Source organism: Larus michahellis, chromosome 2 (assembly GCF_964199755.1).
Source record: "Larus michahellis chromosome 2, bLarMic1.1, whole genome shotgun sequence".
Taxonomy (NCBI): domain Eukaryota; kingdom Metazoa; phylum Chordata; class Aves; order Charadriiformes; family Laridae; genus Larus; species Larus michahellis.
In genome coordinates this window covers 119,684,777-119,698,233 of record NC_133897.1, presented here as the reverse complement: position 1 = coordinate 119,698,233, position 13,457 = coordinate 119,684,777, and the positions used below count along the sequence as shown (strand labels likewise).

Below are 13,457 nucleotides of genomic sequence, written 5' to 3'. Positions count from 1 at the left end.
GACCAGATGCAAATGTGAAAATATCAAATTCCATATCTGGTTTTACAACCAAGAAACAACAACTTGAAGAGGGAGACTCAGAGTACTGTGCTTGAAAGATATTAGGCCAACTTCAACAGCAGAAGGTAGCAGCATCCAGATATGTTTACGAGCCCTTACCTCTTTCAGGTTACCTTAGTTTCTCTATCCGGTTAAGAGAAACCCAACAAGATCAGGCTCTGTACCACCCCATATAGCAGTTTTGGGATCCCTGCATCAGCTCTCTCCCTCCCACCCACAGGTGTCCACACGCTGACTGCCTGCCTCTTGCCATGCAGCCCTGGCCACCCGCCATGAACAGCGGTTGCACTTTCTGAACAGTCACCCACTATCAGCCTAGATAAGCTGTAGGCAGCAGAGAACCTGCCAGGGACAAGCCAAAACATCCAAGTGAAAAAAAAAACCAACTGAGCTGCAAACAGAAAGCAAGAACCTGTACCTGCTGCCATTCCCCTCCAAGTCAAGTCCAAAGGAAACTTTATAAGGCAGCCATGCCTTGCACCAGCTTACTACTGCAAATTAAGGCAGGCTTGGGGCAACTTCTCTTTGCTGACACCATACTTGTTCAGGGACATTGGTATTAGCAAGAACGGAATGCACAAAACAGAAATACCCATACCAGAGGCAGCTGATGCTACAGTGAAGAGTGCTGGTAGCTGCTGTCATAACCCTGTAACCAGCAGCAGTGGCATCAGACAAGCTTTGTGAAGAGATTTCTGCTGTAAGCAGATCCTAAGGTAACAACTGAGGATCCCTAGCATCCGGTTGAGTTCTGTATTTTTTCATCCCTCCACAAGAGAAGCAGATACATCTTCTAATTGCCCTTTCAATGGCTGCCTGTAACAGGCACGCCCGGGGTAGAATGAAAGCCACAAGAGTAGACACAGAAGTGACAAAAAACTAAATTCAATAAAAGTAAAGAAGAAAGGAAACCAAGTAACAACATTCTCCTTGTTATTTTTATGCTCTTTTTCCACCTTCCATTTCTCCAAAGCAGTGTGGGGCACAGAGACACTAAGGTGAGCTACAGACATTTGTCATGGCCCATGGAAACCTTGTCACTCCTTGCTCTTCACAAGCCTTTAACTATTTCCTCCTGTTAACAGCACAGCCCAACCATTTTTCCCCCCTCAACATTAAGCTCAAGTTAACATTTCTTGTTAAGCAGATGGTCCATGACACGAGACATCTGCAGTTTTGAAAGCATCAGCACAGACCACTCAACCAGCAGAGCTGAGGTCTGAGGCAGTACCACACTCGCCATGCTGGTCTGCTCTCTGCCAGTCCCATGGACTGCTACATGCAAAGCCTTCTGAAATGCTGCTAACGTGTTCCTGTCAACAAAGAGGGCAACTGAGGAAGGGTCCCTTTGGTAGATCATACAAGTTCCCTCCATTTAGGAAGACGCAGCCCAATCATTCAGTCTAAGAGCTGATGGTATGCAAGGTCAAAATTCCACAACCAAACTTTAAAGGCAGAATCTGTCCAGCTGAAGGTGCATAAAGGACACAGTCCCCAACTGGAATCCTACTGCGTGCTAAAAACCCCAGAGGTAGCCAGCTGTAAGCCGGGGGTGGACTCACACCTCCTGACTGCTAGTACAGGAGATATCGTGAGGGTGAAGGAGGAAGGCCTTGAGTACCAGCACTGGTCTAACAGCTGGCTACTTAGCTGAAAACCAGCACTTTGTAGAGGAAAATGTAGGAATGTGATGAAAAACCCTTGTTACTAATGAGCAACCCTGGGTCCTGCAAGATCTGGAGAACTTGTGAAGCTCAATGATCTGTCCTGGGTAACCAGGTAAAAGTGGCACTTGACAGAGGGACAATCCGTGCTCAGAGAGCTGAGGAGTCAGATCTGGTCATCTGCATTTCCCACCTCCTGGCTTTATTCTGGGCAAGAGGGAGGGGGAAGCAGGGATGGAAGAGAAAGAACAGCCTAAATCCATTACTTCTGTGAACCTCCACTGCCCTTCAAGCCACAGTGGCCAACGTAGCTCCAGAGGTGCCATTCCTTCCTGTAGCCCAGTAGAAGCACAGGAGCAATGCCTGCTCCCGGCCACAAGCAGTTCACGAGCGCTTCAGGATGAGCAGTAAGGGCAGTGCTGCCCAGGCTCCCTCAGAACAGGCCAGTTCAAATACCTCCCTTTGAAACTCAGCGGGAGGATGCTTTCTGTATGCATTTTTCTTAGAAGGTGCCACAGGTTGAACGCTGTTATTTTAAAGCCAAGTGCATTCTCTCTTCTGTATCTTGTCCTGCACAGGTAGATTTTGCAATTTACTTGAAATACAAACTTTTCAAGCTTAAGAATTTGGTGGTTTATTCCACTTTCTTTTTTAAGGATATTAACACTTGTAGATTTGATGCTATTCACCCTGCATTTAAATTTCTGAATGATTTTATTATTCATTAAAAATTGAAATCACATATAAGACAGAGGTAGATTACTAACAATTACTCAAGCCAGAATGCTTTTTTAAATTGTCAGTAGGGCAATTATTTAGACAAGTTTCCCTGAAACATTGATCCATTTGAAATATGACAACTTCTACGCTCCTCCTGGAGCATTAGACTCCATACAGTTAATTTACAATGCTGCACAGGACCGGCACCTCTGAACTTAACAATACAAAGTCTGCTTGCCTTGTTTCTTGTCCCAGAAGCAAGGAAAACAAGCTGATGCAACTAAAGGGTAACATTACTTTTGTTACATCTGCCTACTGCCACCATACAAGTCAGATGACATTCATCAGGATACCCTGATGTAATCAAACCCAAGCTACTAGGAAAAACTGAAGTTTTGCTAACTTGTAGTTCCCAAACTACAGGCAACTCACATGAGCATTCACCTTCACAGAAAGATGTTTAACTAAATGCTAATACATTCCAGAAAGCAAAAATATTAGAACCTGAAGATCTGAGGGGCTCCACTACAAAAAAAAATAAATATATATATATATTTCCATCATGGTTCATTTCAGAGGAAAGTTGTCAAGGATTTAGACTCATCCTTGACTGCTGACTACCCAGACATTATAGCATCATGCAAGTGCTGGGAAATCTACAGTGAAACTTACTGATTAAAGACAATATTTTTAAAAATTACATTAGCATTAAATATTTCCTTGAGAGGTGCATGTCTTTGATAAAAATACAGGGGAAAAAAGAGGAAAGAAAGGAAAAAAAGAAAGAAAAAAGGGGGGAAAAATCAAATATGCACAAGCAGCACTAGAATTGATGTAAAACCAGTCATCCTTTTAAGCAACATCCTACCTGCAAGTAATTGCAACAGATGCTCCAACAAAGGAACTGTCCTGTCAGGAAATAATGATAGCAACAATAGCAATAAAGTGATTACGTATCTTTGGGGTCTCGATATAGCGAGACTAAGAAGACCAGTGGAATCCGAGTCACTTTCTTTTTTTAAAAAGTATTTAAATACAGCCTGACAGGGAAGAGTGTGAAGTTTAGGACCAACAGCACCTTCCTTCTTCCTCTTGTGAGCAAGTGCAGGTAGGAGCCCTGGCTAACCCTCTGCTGCTATCCGAAGTATTAAGCCACCTTTATCAGCACTACGCAATTCCTACATTGATGTTTCCTTTGCCGCTATAGGAAGTACATCTGTAAGGGTGGTACCTCTCTAAACTCTCTGTTTGCTTTATAGAAAAAAAAGCGTTTCAAAGGGCAGCATATAAGGAAATTTTAAGATCACGCTCCTTATGCAGGGTAATATTTTGTTTCCGTTACGGTTCGCATCGGCCTGGATGTAACAGGGAAAAACAATTCTTGGCGGGGGAGCGAGGGCTGTATGACTTGCACCGTAGGTGGGAGTCGCTCCGCAGCCGCTAACCCACGCTCACGCTCCCCCGCGTTACCCCTTCGCCCAAGTTCCACGAAAGCCCCAACTAGCCTTTTTCAAGTCGCAAATTAAGGTAACTCGCCGACGGAGTTTTCGGTTAGTCCTCCCGCCCCTCGTGCTGCCCAGCAAAGTGAGAAGTTGCCTTAATCCAGAGGCTTCCAGATCCATCCTCCAGATACGCTATAAGCACCTCGGATGCCATAAGCATCCCCAGTGTTACATGCCTTAAACCCGTGTACGTTCCCAACGCCCCGCCAGACAGACACTCCCCCCCTCGCCCCAATTCCTAGAAGTTTGGGGCAGAAAAGCAACTTGCCCTAAACTTTTCGGCACACGCGTGAAAACAGCCCCGCGGGGCACCGGCAGCTGCCGCTCCCGTCCCGCCCCCACCCACCCCACGCCGCCCTGCCCGCCCGCCGCCGCAAGGGCAGGGCGAGGGGCTGCCGGCTGCCACCCCGCGCCCTCCCGACCTGGGCAGCGCGACATGCCAGGTTAAGTCGCGACACGGGAGCGGGGCGGCCCGGCGGCTCACTCACCTGGGGGCAGCTGGAAGTTGGCCGGCACCTGCAGGGTGGCGGTGGGCGGCCCCTTGGGCGCCACCGGCCGCGGGCCCGTGGGGGCGACCACCCGCGCCACCACGGGGGCGGCCGCCCGGCGCGGCCCCGGCGGCGGTTGTGCGTCGGCGGAGGGCGCCGGGCCGCCAGGCACCTCGCCGGGGGGGCTGCCCCGGTCGGGATCCGGGCCCGCGGCGGGGGCGCAGAGGAGCCCGGCGGGCGGGACGGAGGCGGCGGCCGCCTGCTCCGGGTGCCCGCCGGGCATCAGCCTGACGGGGGCCGCCGCCGAGGTGCTCATGGAGGAGGAGGTGGAGGAGACGGCGAGGGGACGGGCGGCCGCGTCGCGTCGAGCCCCGCGCCGCCCCGCAGCATGGCGGGCGGGGGGGGGACGGACAGGGACGCTCAGGCGCTGCCCCGGCAGGCGGCTCGATCGGGGAAACACATGGTGGCCCCGCTCCGCCGGCCGCCGCGCACGTGGGCCCGCCCGACCCGGCCTCCCCTGCCGGCGGCGGGAGGGAGGGCGGGACGGAGGGAAAGGAGGACGGGCGGAGGGCGGGCCCACTCCGCCGGCGCGGCCCTACTGCGGCGGCGCCCGGCCCAGCACGGCCCCGCCCGCCCCTCAGAGCGCGCCCGGCCGCGGCGAGCTGTCCCTCAGCGAGCCCGCCGTGTTTACAGAGCCATGCGGACGCCGCGCAGGCGCCGAGGGTTGGTTCCCCCGGCCGGGTGGGCGCTGAGGAGAAAGTTGGCGGCCGCCGGGGTCCAGCCCCGGGAGAAGGCGGCGGCTGGCGGGGTCTCGGCCCGGGGACCCGCCAATCCCCGGCTGCCGTCCTCTCTCAGAGCCCCGTAGCTGAAGCGTGGGTGATGGCTGCGGAGGTGGAAGCCCCTGAGGGTAACTGGGGGCTGCAAGTGTCCTCGGGGCTTCCCTTAACGACAAAATGAGCTCCAGCAAGTGCGAGAGGTTCCCCCCCTTCGCCATCAGCTCAGGACCGGGCTGAACCGTCTGGCAGGGCGAAAGCAGGAGCTACCTGTAAGGATGAAGGGGACCAGGTCGTCTCATTCGACCTTCACGCCCAGGGCTCGATTTGAAGAAAGGACATGCAACTCGCTCCCCTTGCAAAGCAGTCGTCATCCTTACAGGAAACACACAACATACCTTTTAAAAACAATTCAATATAACTAAAGGTTTTTGCTCATTTGATAAGGGTATCAGCATGACTTTCAGTAATCCTGTTTCGAGGTTTTTACTTACCGTAGCCAAGTTTGGGCTAAATTTCAAGAGGTTTCTGAAGAATGCTTATGCACGTGCTTCTCTTTACCCAAAAAACTTGAGACCTGTTGCTCATCTGCACAAGTTGAGCGCAGTGTAAGTGATTACAAAAACCAAGGCCTGGTGTATGGTTCATTATATGTGTATGAAAAGCACAAAGTCCAACAAAATGTTGGAGAGCAAAAAATTATTTTCATTTTAATTACTCTCATATTAAGCATCCTTTGCAACTATGTTTATCAGGTAGAAATGCACACAAGAAATTCTAATACTTGAGGATACACTGAAAATCATATAAAACATGAACAGAATGCAACAAAATACACAACTGTTTTCCATGCCCTGATACGTAGTCCCATGCACTGCTGCTTACAGGTTTGTCAGACCGCCGGAGCAAAGGAAACGCTCCTCTCTTTGACCATTTCCGTTCACAGCCTTGCTCGATTTCACAGTATTGCTGCTCTAAAATGCTGCCAGCAGCAGCTGAAACAGCTACAGAACAGAAAGCACTTGAGATGAGAACTGAAAGCATACAGCCACAGCTTAATTTCCAGCGTGGTAACAACACAGGTAACTGTACCCTCCCAAACTCCACTAGGACAGGTAACAACAGGCATGAAGTCACATGGACTAGCTGAATAAGTGCCTTAGTCTTTTCCATGTCAAGTTCATTGTCCCATGCTTTCACCACTATTGTTACACCGGTAGCTTTAACGGATTGCAGAAAGCGCAGCTATCGCACCTGCATTTGCAACAGACCAGGTGAGAAACAGAGTGCTACAGAAGCCTATACTTAAGAACACAGAAAAACCCTATTTAGGGTCCAAACACGGTATTTGCTCTCTCACGCGGCATCCCCTCTCCCTCATCACCGCAGCTCTTGCCTCGCCTCAGCTCTCAGCGTGCCAAACAACAGCCTGAAATCCCAAAGAGGCGGCAGCAGCAATGGTCACGGTTTCCAAGTATGAGAGCAGGCTAAGAAGACGTTGGAAGAGGAGGCGATGGCACAACACCAGAGGGAGGTTCTAACACCTTAGAGCTCTGCCAAGTCTGAGCAAATTACATCCCTTCTTATGCACACGAAGCTGTCTTAACGCACACAGAGTGACAACCTGGGTAGAGTGGGTTACCTCCCATGTGCCAAAGGATGCTCGGAGACCAGCAGACAGGGAAACTTCAGTTCCTGCAAAGACCAACAGTGATGGCTGGCAGAAGGAGCAGGACGCAAGGGAAGGCACACTGCCCACTGTTCTTGGACTTCAGGGAGAACGGAGTTGGCTTATGACTTAAGACCAAGTTTTTCTCTTCATTCAACTTCTGAAGGAATCTCTGAGACTCAGGGGTGAAAGCATCTCCAAGACACGAAAAAAACAGCTGAAGAAGACAAGCATACGCAGTAAAGCTGCAAGACAGCAGAGTGTGCAAAGAGGAAGCAGAAAATACAGGATAGTGAGAGAAAAACATACGGACGCTGCAAAAGGAGCACAGGAAATGATATGAAAGACAACGTAGGAAAAGGTATAGCACAATGATAATAAAGAGAAAAAAAAACACTGAACAAAGCCCAGAAGATTTAGCAATATGTGTATCTTAAAAAAAATACCGGGCTAAGTTAAGGTGACATAAGTGTCCTCTCCAAACAAAGGAGATGCACCCATCGTTCCATGAAACTGCACAGGGAATAAAAGAAAGGGTTCCTTTTTTCACACTGGAAAAAAAACACGCGTTGTAATAGAGGACTTTTAATATTACCAGCATGCAGTCTTCATTACCCAGAGTAAAAGAAATGCAAAGAGTCAGTCAGAATAACAAGGAACAAAGAATCTGGAATTTTAAAGCTATTTTCATAACTGAACAGATTACAGTACATGTAAGGAAAGTTATTTTTGTCACCACCTGGAGCTTTGTGATTTTTAATCTTTATTTTCTTGTGTGACTGCTACTACCAAAAAAACATTGAATGCATTGAAAAACTTTGAATTAAGTCATCATTCTTGTCTACAGCTTTTTTCCTGAAGACCTTGTCCAGGACATACTGATAAATATGGTACTGCTTCTCAAAGTCAGCTGAAGATATATCTAGCTGCTCACTCCATGAATTTCCAGCCTTGGAGAACTGACCTGCTTTTCTACTTCAAATAACCCATGAATGGACTCATCTGATATTCATGTAGAAACATCTTCTTTACCTTCCGGACAGAGGAAAGCGTTACTGCAAACAGTTCAGATTTCCTTCCCAGGAGCTATTAGGTTATAAACTATATTTAAAACACAAACCAACTCCAAAATTCCTGTCCAGAGAGCAGCCCTTAACTCTCCCAAAGACAGATCTTTATAAAGTCCTCACATCTTACATCAGTTTCACATCCAACACTTCAGTTTTAGTGTCCTAACAACCCTATAAAATCCATCTAATATGCTTCAGGGTTTTTAATCTGTCAGTGATCCTTTTTACAAAAGTTATATATTCTCTCAGATTGATAAATCATCAATTAAACACAACCGGCAAATTATCTGGAATGAGAAACTTGTAATATTTGCCTTAAGCTTTTCTTAAATGACAGAGACTTGGCAGCACTACAGAATTAACTTAAGCATGTAACTGCAACATGAGGGGAAGAAATATGTGTGAAGATTTAATCTTATTAGTTAAAATAGTTCATTTCAATGGGAAAAATGAAAAGCTTACCATGAAACATGTTAAATAGTAACAAAGAACACTAGCTCTTCAGGAAAAGATGCTGAAAGAAACAAGATAGTGTAGATAAGAGCAGTAAAAATCAGGGAATAGAAAATTTCACACACAACTAAAAAAAGTGAGAATGAGCTAGTTGGAAAAGCAGAAATAGAAGATACGGCCAAAAAGATTAAGTAATGGGAATACAGTTGCAAGTGTGAATTTAGTTAGTGATGAAAACTATCATGTGAAATCACAACTGGCTATTTAATATCCTCAGAAACCACACCTCTACATTAAGCTGGTGATTCGAGTAGAGTTTTGGGTTTTTTTTTCTAAATTTACAGTCAGTGTTCCAGTCTCCCCTGTTTTTTTTCTGTCTTGAGTGATGATCTTTTACGGAGGTGCCTCTTTCTTTTAGACATTCAGGTGACAGATGCCAAACATTACACTTACATAAATAAGTCAAACTGCATTCCATGAGATACAATACACTGCAGCTTCAAAACCTTATAAAATATTAAAAGTACAACAGGAAGGTACAACAAAATAACTAGGCATAAGTTGTGGATGCCCCATCCCTGGAAGTGTTCAAGGCCAGGCTGGACGGGACGTTGAGCAGCCTGGTCTAGTGGGAGGTGTCCCTGCCCATGGCAGGGGGGTTGGAACTGGATGATCTTTAAGGTCCCTTCCAACCTGAACAATTCTATGATCCTATGGTTCTAAGCAATAAAGCTTGGTTGACTATACTGAGTTACTAATAACAAGAGCTAACTGAACGTGGAGCTTATCCATACGGTGAGGCATGTTAAGTCCCGGCAGAGGAAATCCCATCTGGATCTGTAACGGCAGTTCCTGCTGGTTTGGGGAACCCAAAGCTACATCTTGAAGCCACAGAAGTGATCTGGTGAAGTGGGAAGGTCAGGGAAGCACACGCACTTCACAAACTAGGCTTTAAGTGAGGAAGAAAGATCAGAAGGCTAAGTGAACAGAGGGAGAAAGGAGGGAGGAATGGGCACAAGCAATAGAAATGCATAGCTGAAAATATACAGTAACAGGAAATAGGTACAGGTAAAATGCCTCTGCAAAAAAGATTCACAGTGTTAAAGCCTGAGCCATCAGGTACAAATATATTCTCAATGGAAAATGGAGAGTAAAAAAAACCCAATGGGATCTAAGACTTAACATTTTAAGAATTATATAACTGTATTAAGACGTCATACTGGATACCACTCGCTATCTGGTAAAATACACTAAAAGAAAGCAGTTTTATCACTGAAGCTGCAGTGGCCTATAATAGTACAGTATTATGTAAAGTGACATTGCTAATCTATTTTTCATTAATAACGTACAGTGTTGCAACACTCAGTAAACAAAACAGAACACAAATCAGAACTTTACTGGACTCTTAATACCACTGAGCAGTAATTATCCCTTTTGCAAAAAGTTACAGTAGAAAAGGGTAAAAAAAAAGGGGGGGGGGCTGGTTCTGGCAGATTTTATGTATCTTGTACCAACACTAACTAGGGAAATCATCATGTCCTGGAAAATGCGTGCATAACTTTTGTGGCAAATATATGTGCAAGAAACAAAAAAAAACCGAAAAGGGCTACCAAGATGATTAGGGAACTAGAACAGCCTTTTATGAAGAAAGACTTAGGGATTTGGGTCTCTTCAGTCTGGAAAAAAGACGACGGAGGGGGGATCTTATCAACACTTATAAATACTTAAAGGGTGGGTGTCAGGAGGATGGGGCCAGGCTCTTTTCAGTGGTGCCCAGGGACAGGACAAGAGGTAATGGGCACAAACTTGAACATGGGAAGTTCCATCTAAACATGTGGAGGAACTTCTTTACTTGGAGGGTGGCAGAGCACTGGCCCAGGCTGCCCAGAGAGGTGGTGGAGTCTCCAACCCTGGAGACATTCAAAACCCACCTGGATGTGTTCCTGTGCAACCTGCTCTGGGTGACCCTGCTCTGGCAGGGGGGTTGGACTAGATGATCTCCAGAGGTCCCTTCCAACCCTGACCATTCTGTGAGTCTGTGAATATATGCCTCTTTGCACAGTGCAGGATGAACAAGAGTATTGAGTTTAGCACAGCTGTAGCTCTAGAAAGTTTCAGGAAAACTACAGAGCTCAGCTTAGGAAGAATCAAATCCATTCAGCAACTCTTTGCACTGTAGACAATTACTGCCTCTTAGAGCTTCAAAAACATTATAACAGCCATCATAATTGTTTTGCAATTTAGGTATTTTTTCTCTTTTTCTTTTCAGATGCTTTTTCCCTTCTCCATTTCTGCAACATGAATTTCAATATCTTTTGCACTGAAAATCTGTGTAAGTCAAAGTGATTAATACCACTGATTTCCAATTGTGATGCTACAATCTATTTAGTTATGTTCCATAGCAAAAATTGTGCTGCCAAATATTGGTAAAGCATTTCAAAGCGATGCAAACAGTCAGAATCAGACTTATAAATCAGATGATGGTGAATTAAGAGACTGCCGGCAACCAACAGTGGAGTTCACAGAGGGGCTAACCTGGGCTGCATCCCTTTCCCACCACTTAACACCAGCCACGATAAAGCTGAGCGAAGGCTGTAACACAAACTACGCCAGTAAAATCTGAAATCCAATTACAGACAAATTAAAACTGGTGTTGAAGTTCACCTAGCTCCTTAAACAGAGACTGGAATTCTGTTGTAGCACATAGGATGTTTTGCTATTCTTTCATGCTGTGCCCTAGTATTAAACAAGCTCAGGTGTCAGTTGGATCTATACACCGTTAGGTACTTTCCAAAATTTTTTTAAAAAATGTACTATATTTAATTGTGCTCATCAGCATTTTATAAACACATAGGTAGTTATGCCAGGTATTAGAAATTTTTATTTCTAAAAGAAAACAGAACACACAAGAATTAACACTTTGGTGAGTATTTCAACTTTGTTGGGAAAATAAGCCTACAGCAGTTATTTTTTCCCGAGGAAAAAAAAAAACAACCCAAACCCAACCCAAACCAAAAAAATCCACTACTGACTAGAAAAAGGACATAGCAAATCAGTTTCATTAGGGCAAATCATGAATTCTCCTTCAAAGGGCAGGGTTGTGTCCCTGTTTTCCTTCATCCTCGGAAGTATCATGTTGTAGGAAACTATTGCTGTAGTGATGCGTTTAATTTCCACCTCCCTGTGCTTGCGTATCATCTTGGATTAAGCAGGTGCATGATTTTCAGCTGAACTGTTGGCCATCCACTGGGAATTTGTAATTTGATTATCCCTTAACACACACAAAGCATAACAGCACAGAAATATGATTTCTGACCCTGTAACTGCAGTCTTGCTGCATTCTTTTAGTTCCATGGATGTTTCAAGCAGGCTGGCTTACTTAATCAAAAATAAGAAAGTGCCTGAAAAAGAACACCTGGATTTATCTTTTTGCTTCTTTTGGTGAATAGTAAAAAGATCAAGATTTTATTCTTCCTCTCCCCCTACCCTGTTCACATATTTGAAGGGGCAGAGAGATATTTTAAACTTTGAGCAAATGTTAAAACAAAAAAAATAGCCTAATTAATGTCAAAAGCATTAATGCAAGGCAAATGAATTGCTTAACTTCTTCACATATTTGGGAAAGTGTGTTTACATGTTGCTCCTTCTCCCATTTTCTCTATGCTGTTTTCGTAAACATCCAAGTCACAGTCACTCGAGAGATGAAACGCACACTGAATTTCAAAGCACACATTCGTTAAAATTTGTTATTCAAGCTGAAGGCCTAGAGTCAGTCAGTAGGAAGCCCTAGGTACCTGTAGTTAGGCCAGGTAAATTTGAGTCCACCCCTTCTCTCTTATTGGAGGAAAACAAAGAAAAACAAAACACAAACCCCAAAACATGATGAGTTTTTTCCCCCACCAACTATCACAGACTCACAGAACGGCTGAGGTTGGAAGGGACCTCTGGAGGTCCTCTGGTCCGACCCCTTCCTGCCCAAGGAGGGCCACCTAGAACCAGTTGCCCAGGACAATGTCCACACAACTTACGAATATCTCTAAGGATGGAGACTCCACAACCTTTCTGGGCAACCTGTCCCAGTGCTCAGTCACCACCACATTAAAAAAAAAAAAAGTATTTCCTGGTGCTCAGAGGGAACCTCCTGTGTTTCCATTTGTGCCCGTTACCTCAGGTCCTGCCACCGGGCGCTATTGACAACAGCCTGGCTCCATCCACTTAGCATCCTCCCTTTGGGTATTTATAGACATTCATAATATCCCCGAGTCTTCTTTTCTCCAGGTTGAGCAGTCCCAGGTCTCTCAGCCTTTCCTCATAGGAGAGATGCTCCAGTCCCTCATCATCTTCGGGGCCCTTCACTGCACACTCTGCAGTATGTCCATGTCCCTCTTGTGCTGGGTGGCTCAGAACTGGACCCAGCACTCCAGGTGTGGCCTCCCCAGTGCTGAGCAGAGAGGAAGGATCACCTCCCTCGACCGGCTGGCAATACCTTGTACTACGTTGTAAGTGTTAAAGTAACTGCTCCAAAAAAATGAAAATACTGTACTCCAATAATATTTTTAATGTATATTTTTGCATATACTCTAAAGCCTGTATTTTCCACTTGTGATAGAAACAGAAGCTATTAAGCTATGAAGAGACCACAGCATGTCAGAAACACCGCGATAAGGATCACTACAGGATAAAACATTGCTATCATTTTCATCATTTTCAAAGACAATGATAATGTCTTATACAACCCACACAAGTAGCATGTTGCCATACACCTTCCTACACTGCTTCTTGCATGAATCGTTCCCAACAGTGTCTTACGCTACTATAAATTAGCAGCAATCACTATAGCTCCCAGCACTATCAATCTACAGAGACACTACAAAAGTCACCTAACGTTGTACCACCAGATGTTAGGGGAGATTTCATACATCAACTTGAATGCACAGGTGTCACCTGGAATAATTTTTGTGAGATTTTGTATACCAGTTGTATACTCGTTTCCTGTAAAGTCATTAACACATACCTGTTGTGGCTGGTTTCTCCTTATTATAGCAAGTTCAATGGTTT

The 13,457-nt window shown here is 45.6% G+C and overlaps 1 protein-coding gene across 2 annotated transcripts in view; it reads right to left on the bottom strand.

Annotated features, from left to right (window-relative positions):
• Nucleotides 1-4,947, bottom strand: part of TAF4B (TATA-box binding protein associated factor 4b) — a 75,499-nt gene extending 70,552 nt beyond the window's left edge. Inside the window, exon 1 of one of the 2 annotated variants that reach the window (XM_074576878.1) lies at nt 4,435-4,947. In XM_074576878.1, coding sequence (XP_074432979.1) covers nt 4,435-4,750 — 316 coding nt within the window. In that variant the 5' untranslated portion in view covers nt 4,751-4,947. The remainder of the gene's footprint in view (nt 1-4,434) is intronic. The other variant, XM_074576877.1, reaches the window with a different exon arrangement.
• Nucleotides 4,948-13,457: the final 8,510 nt, after the last annotated feature.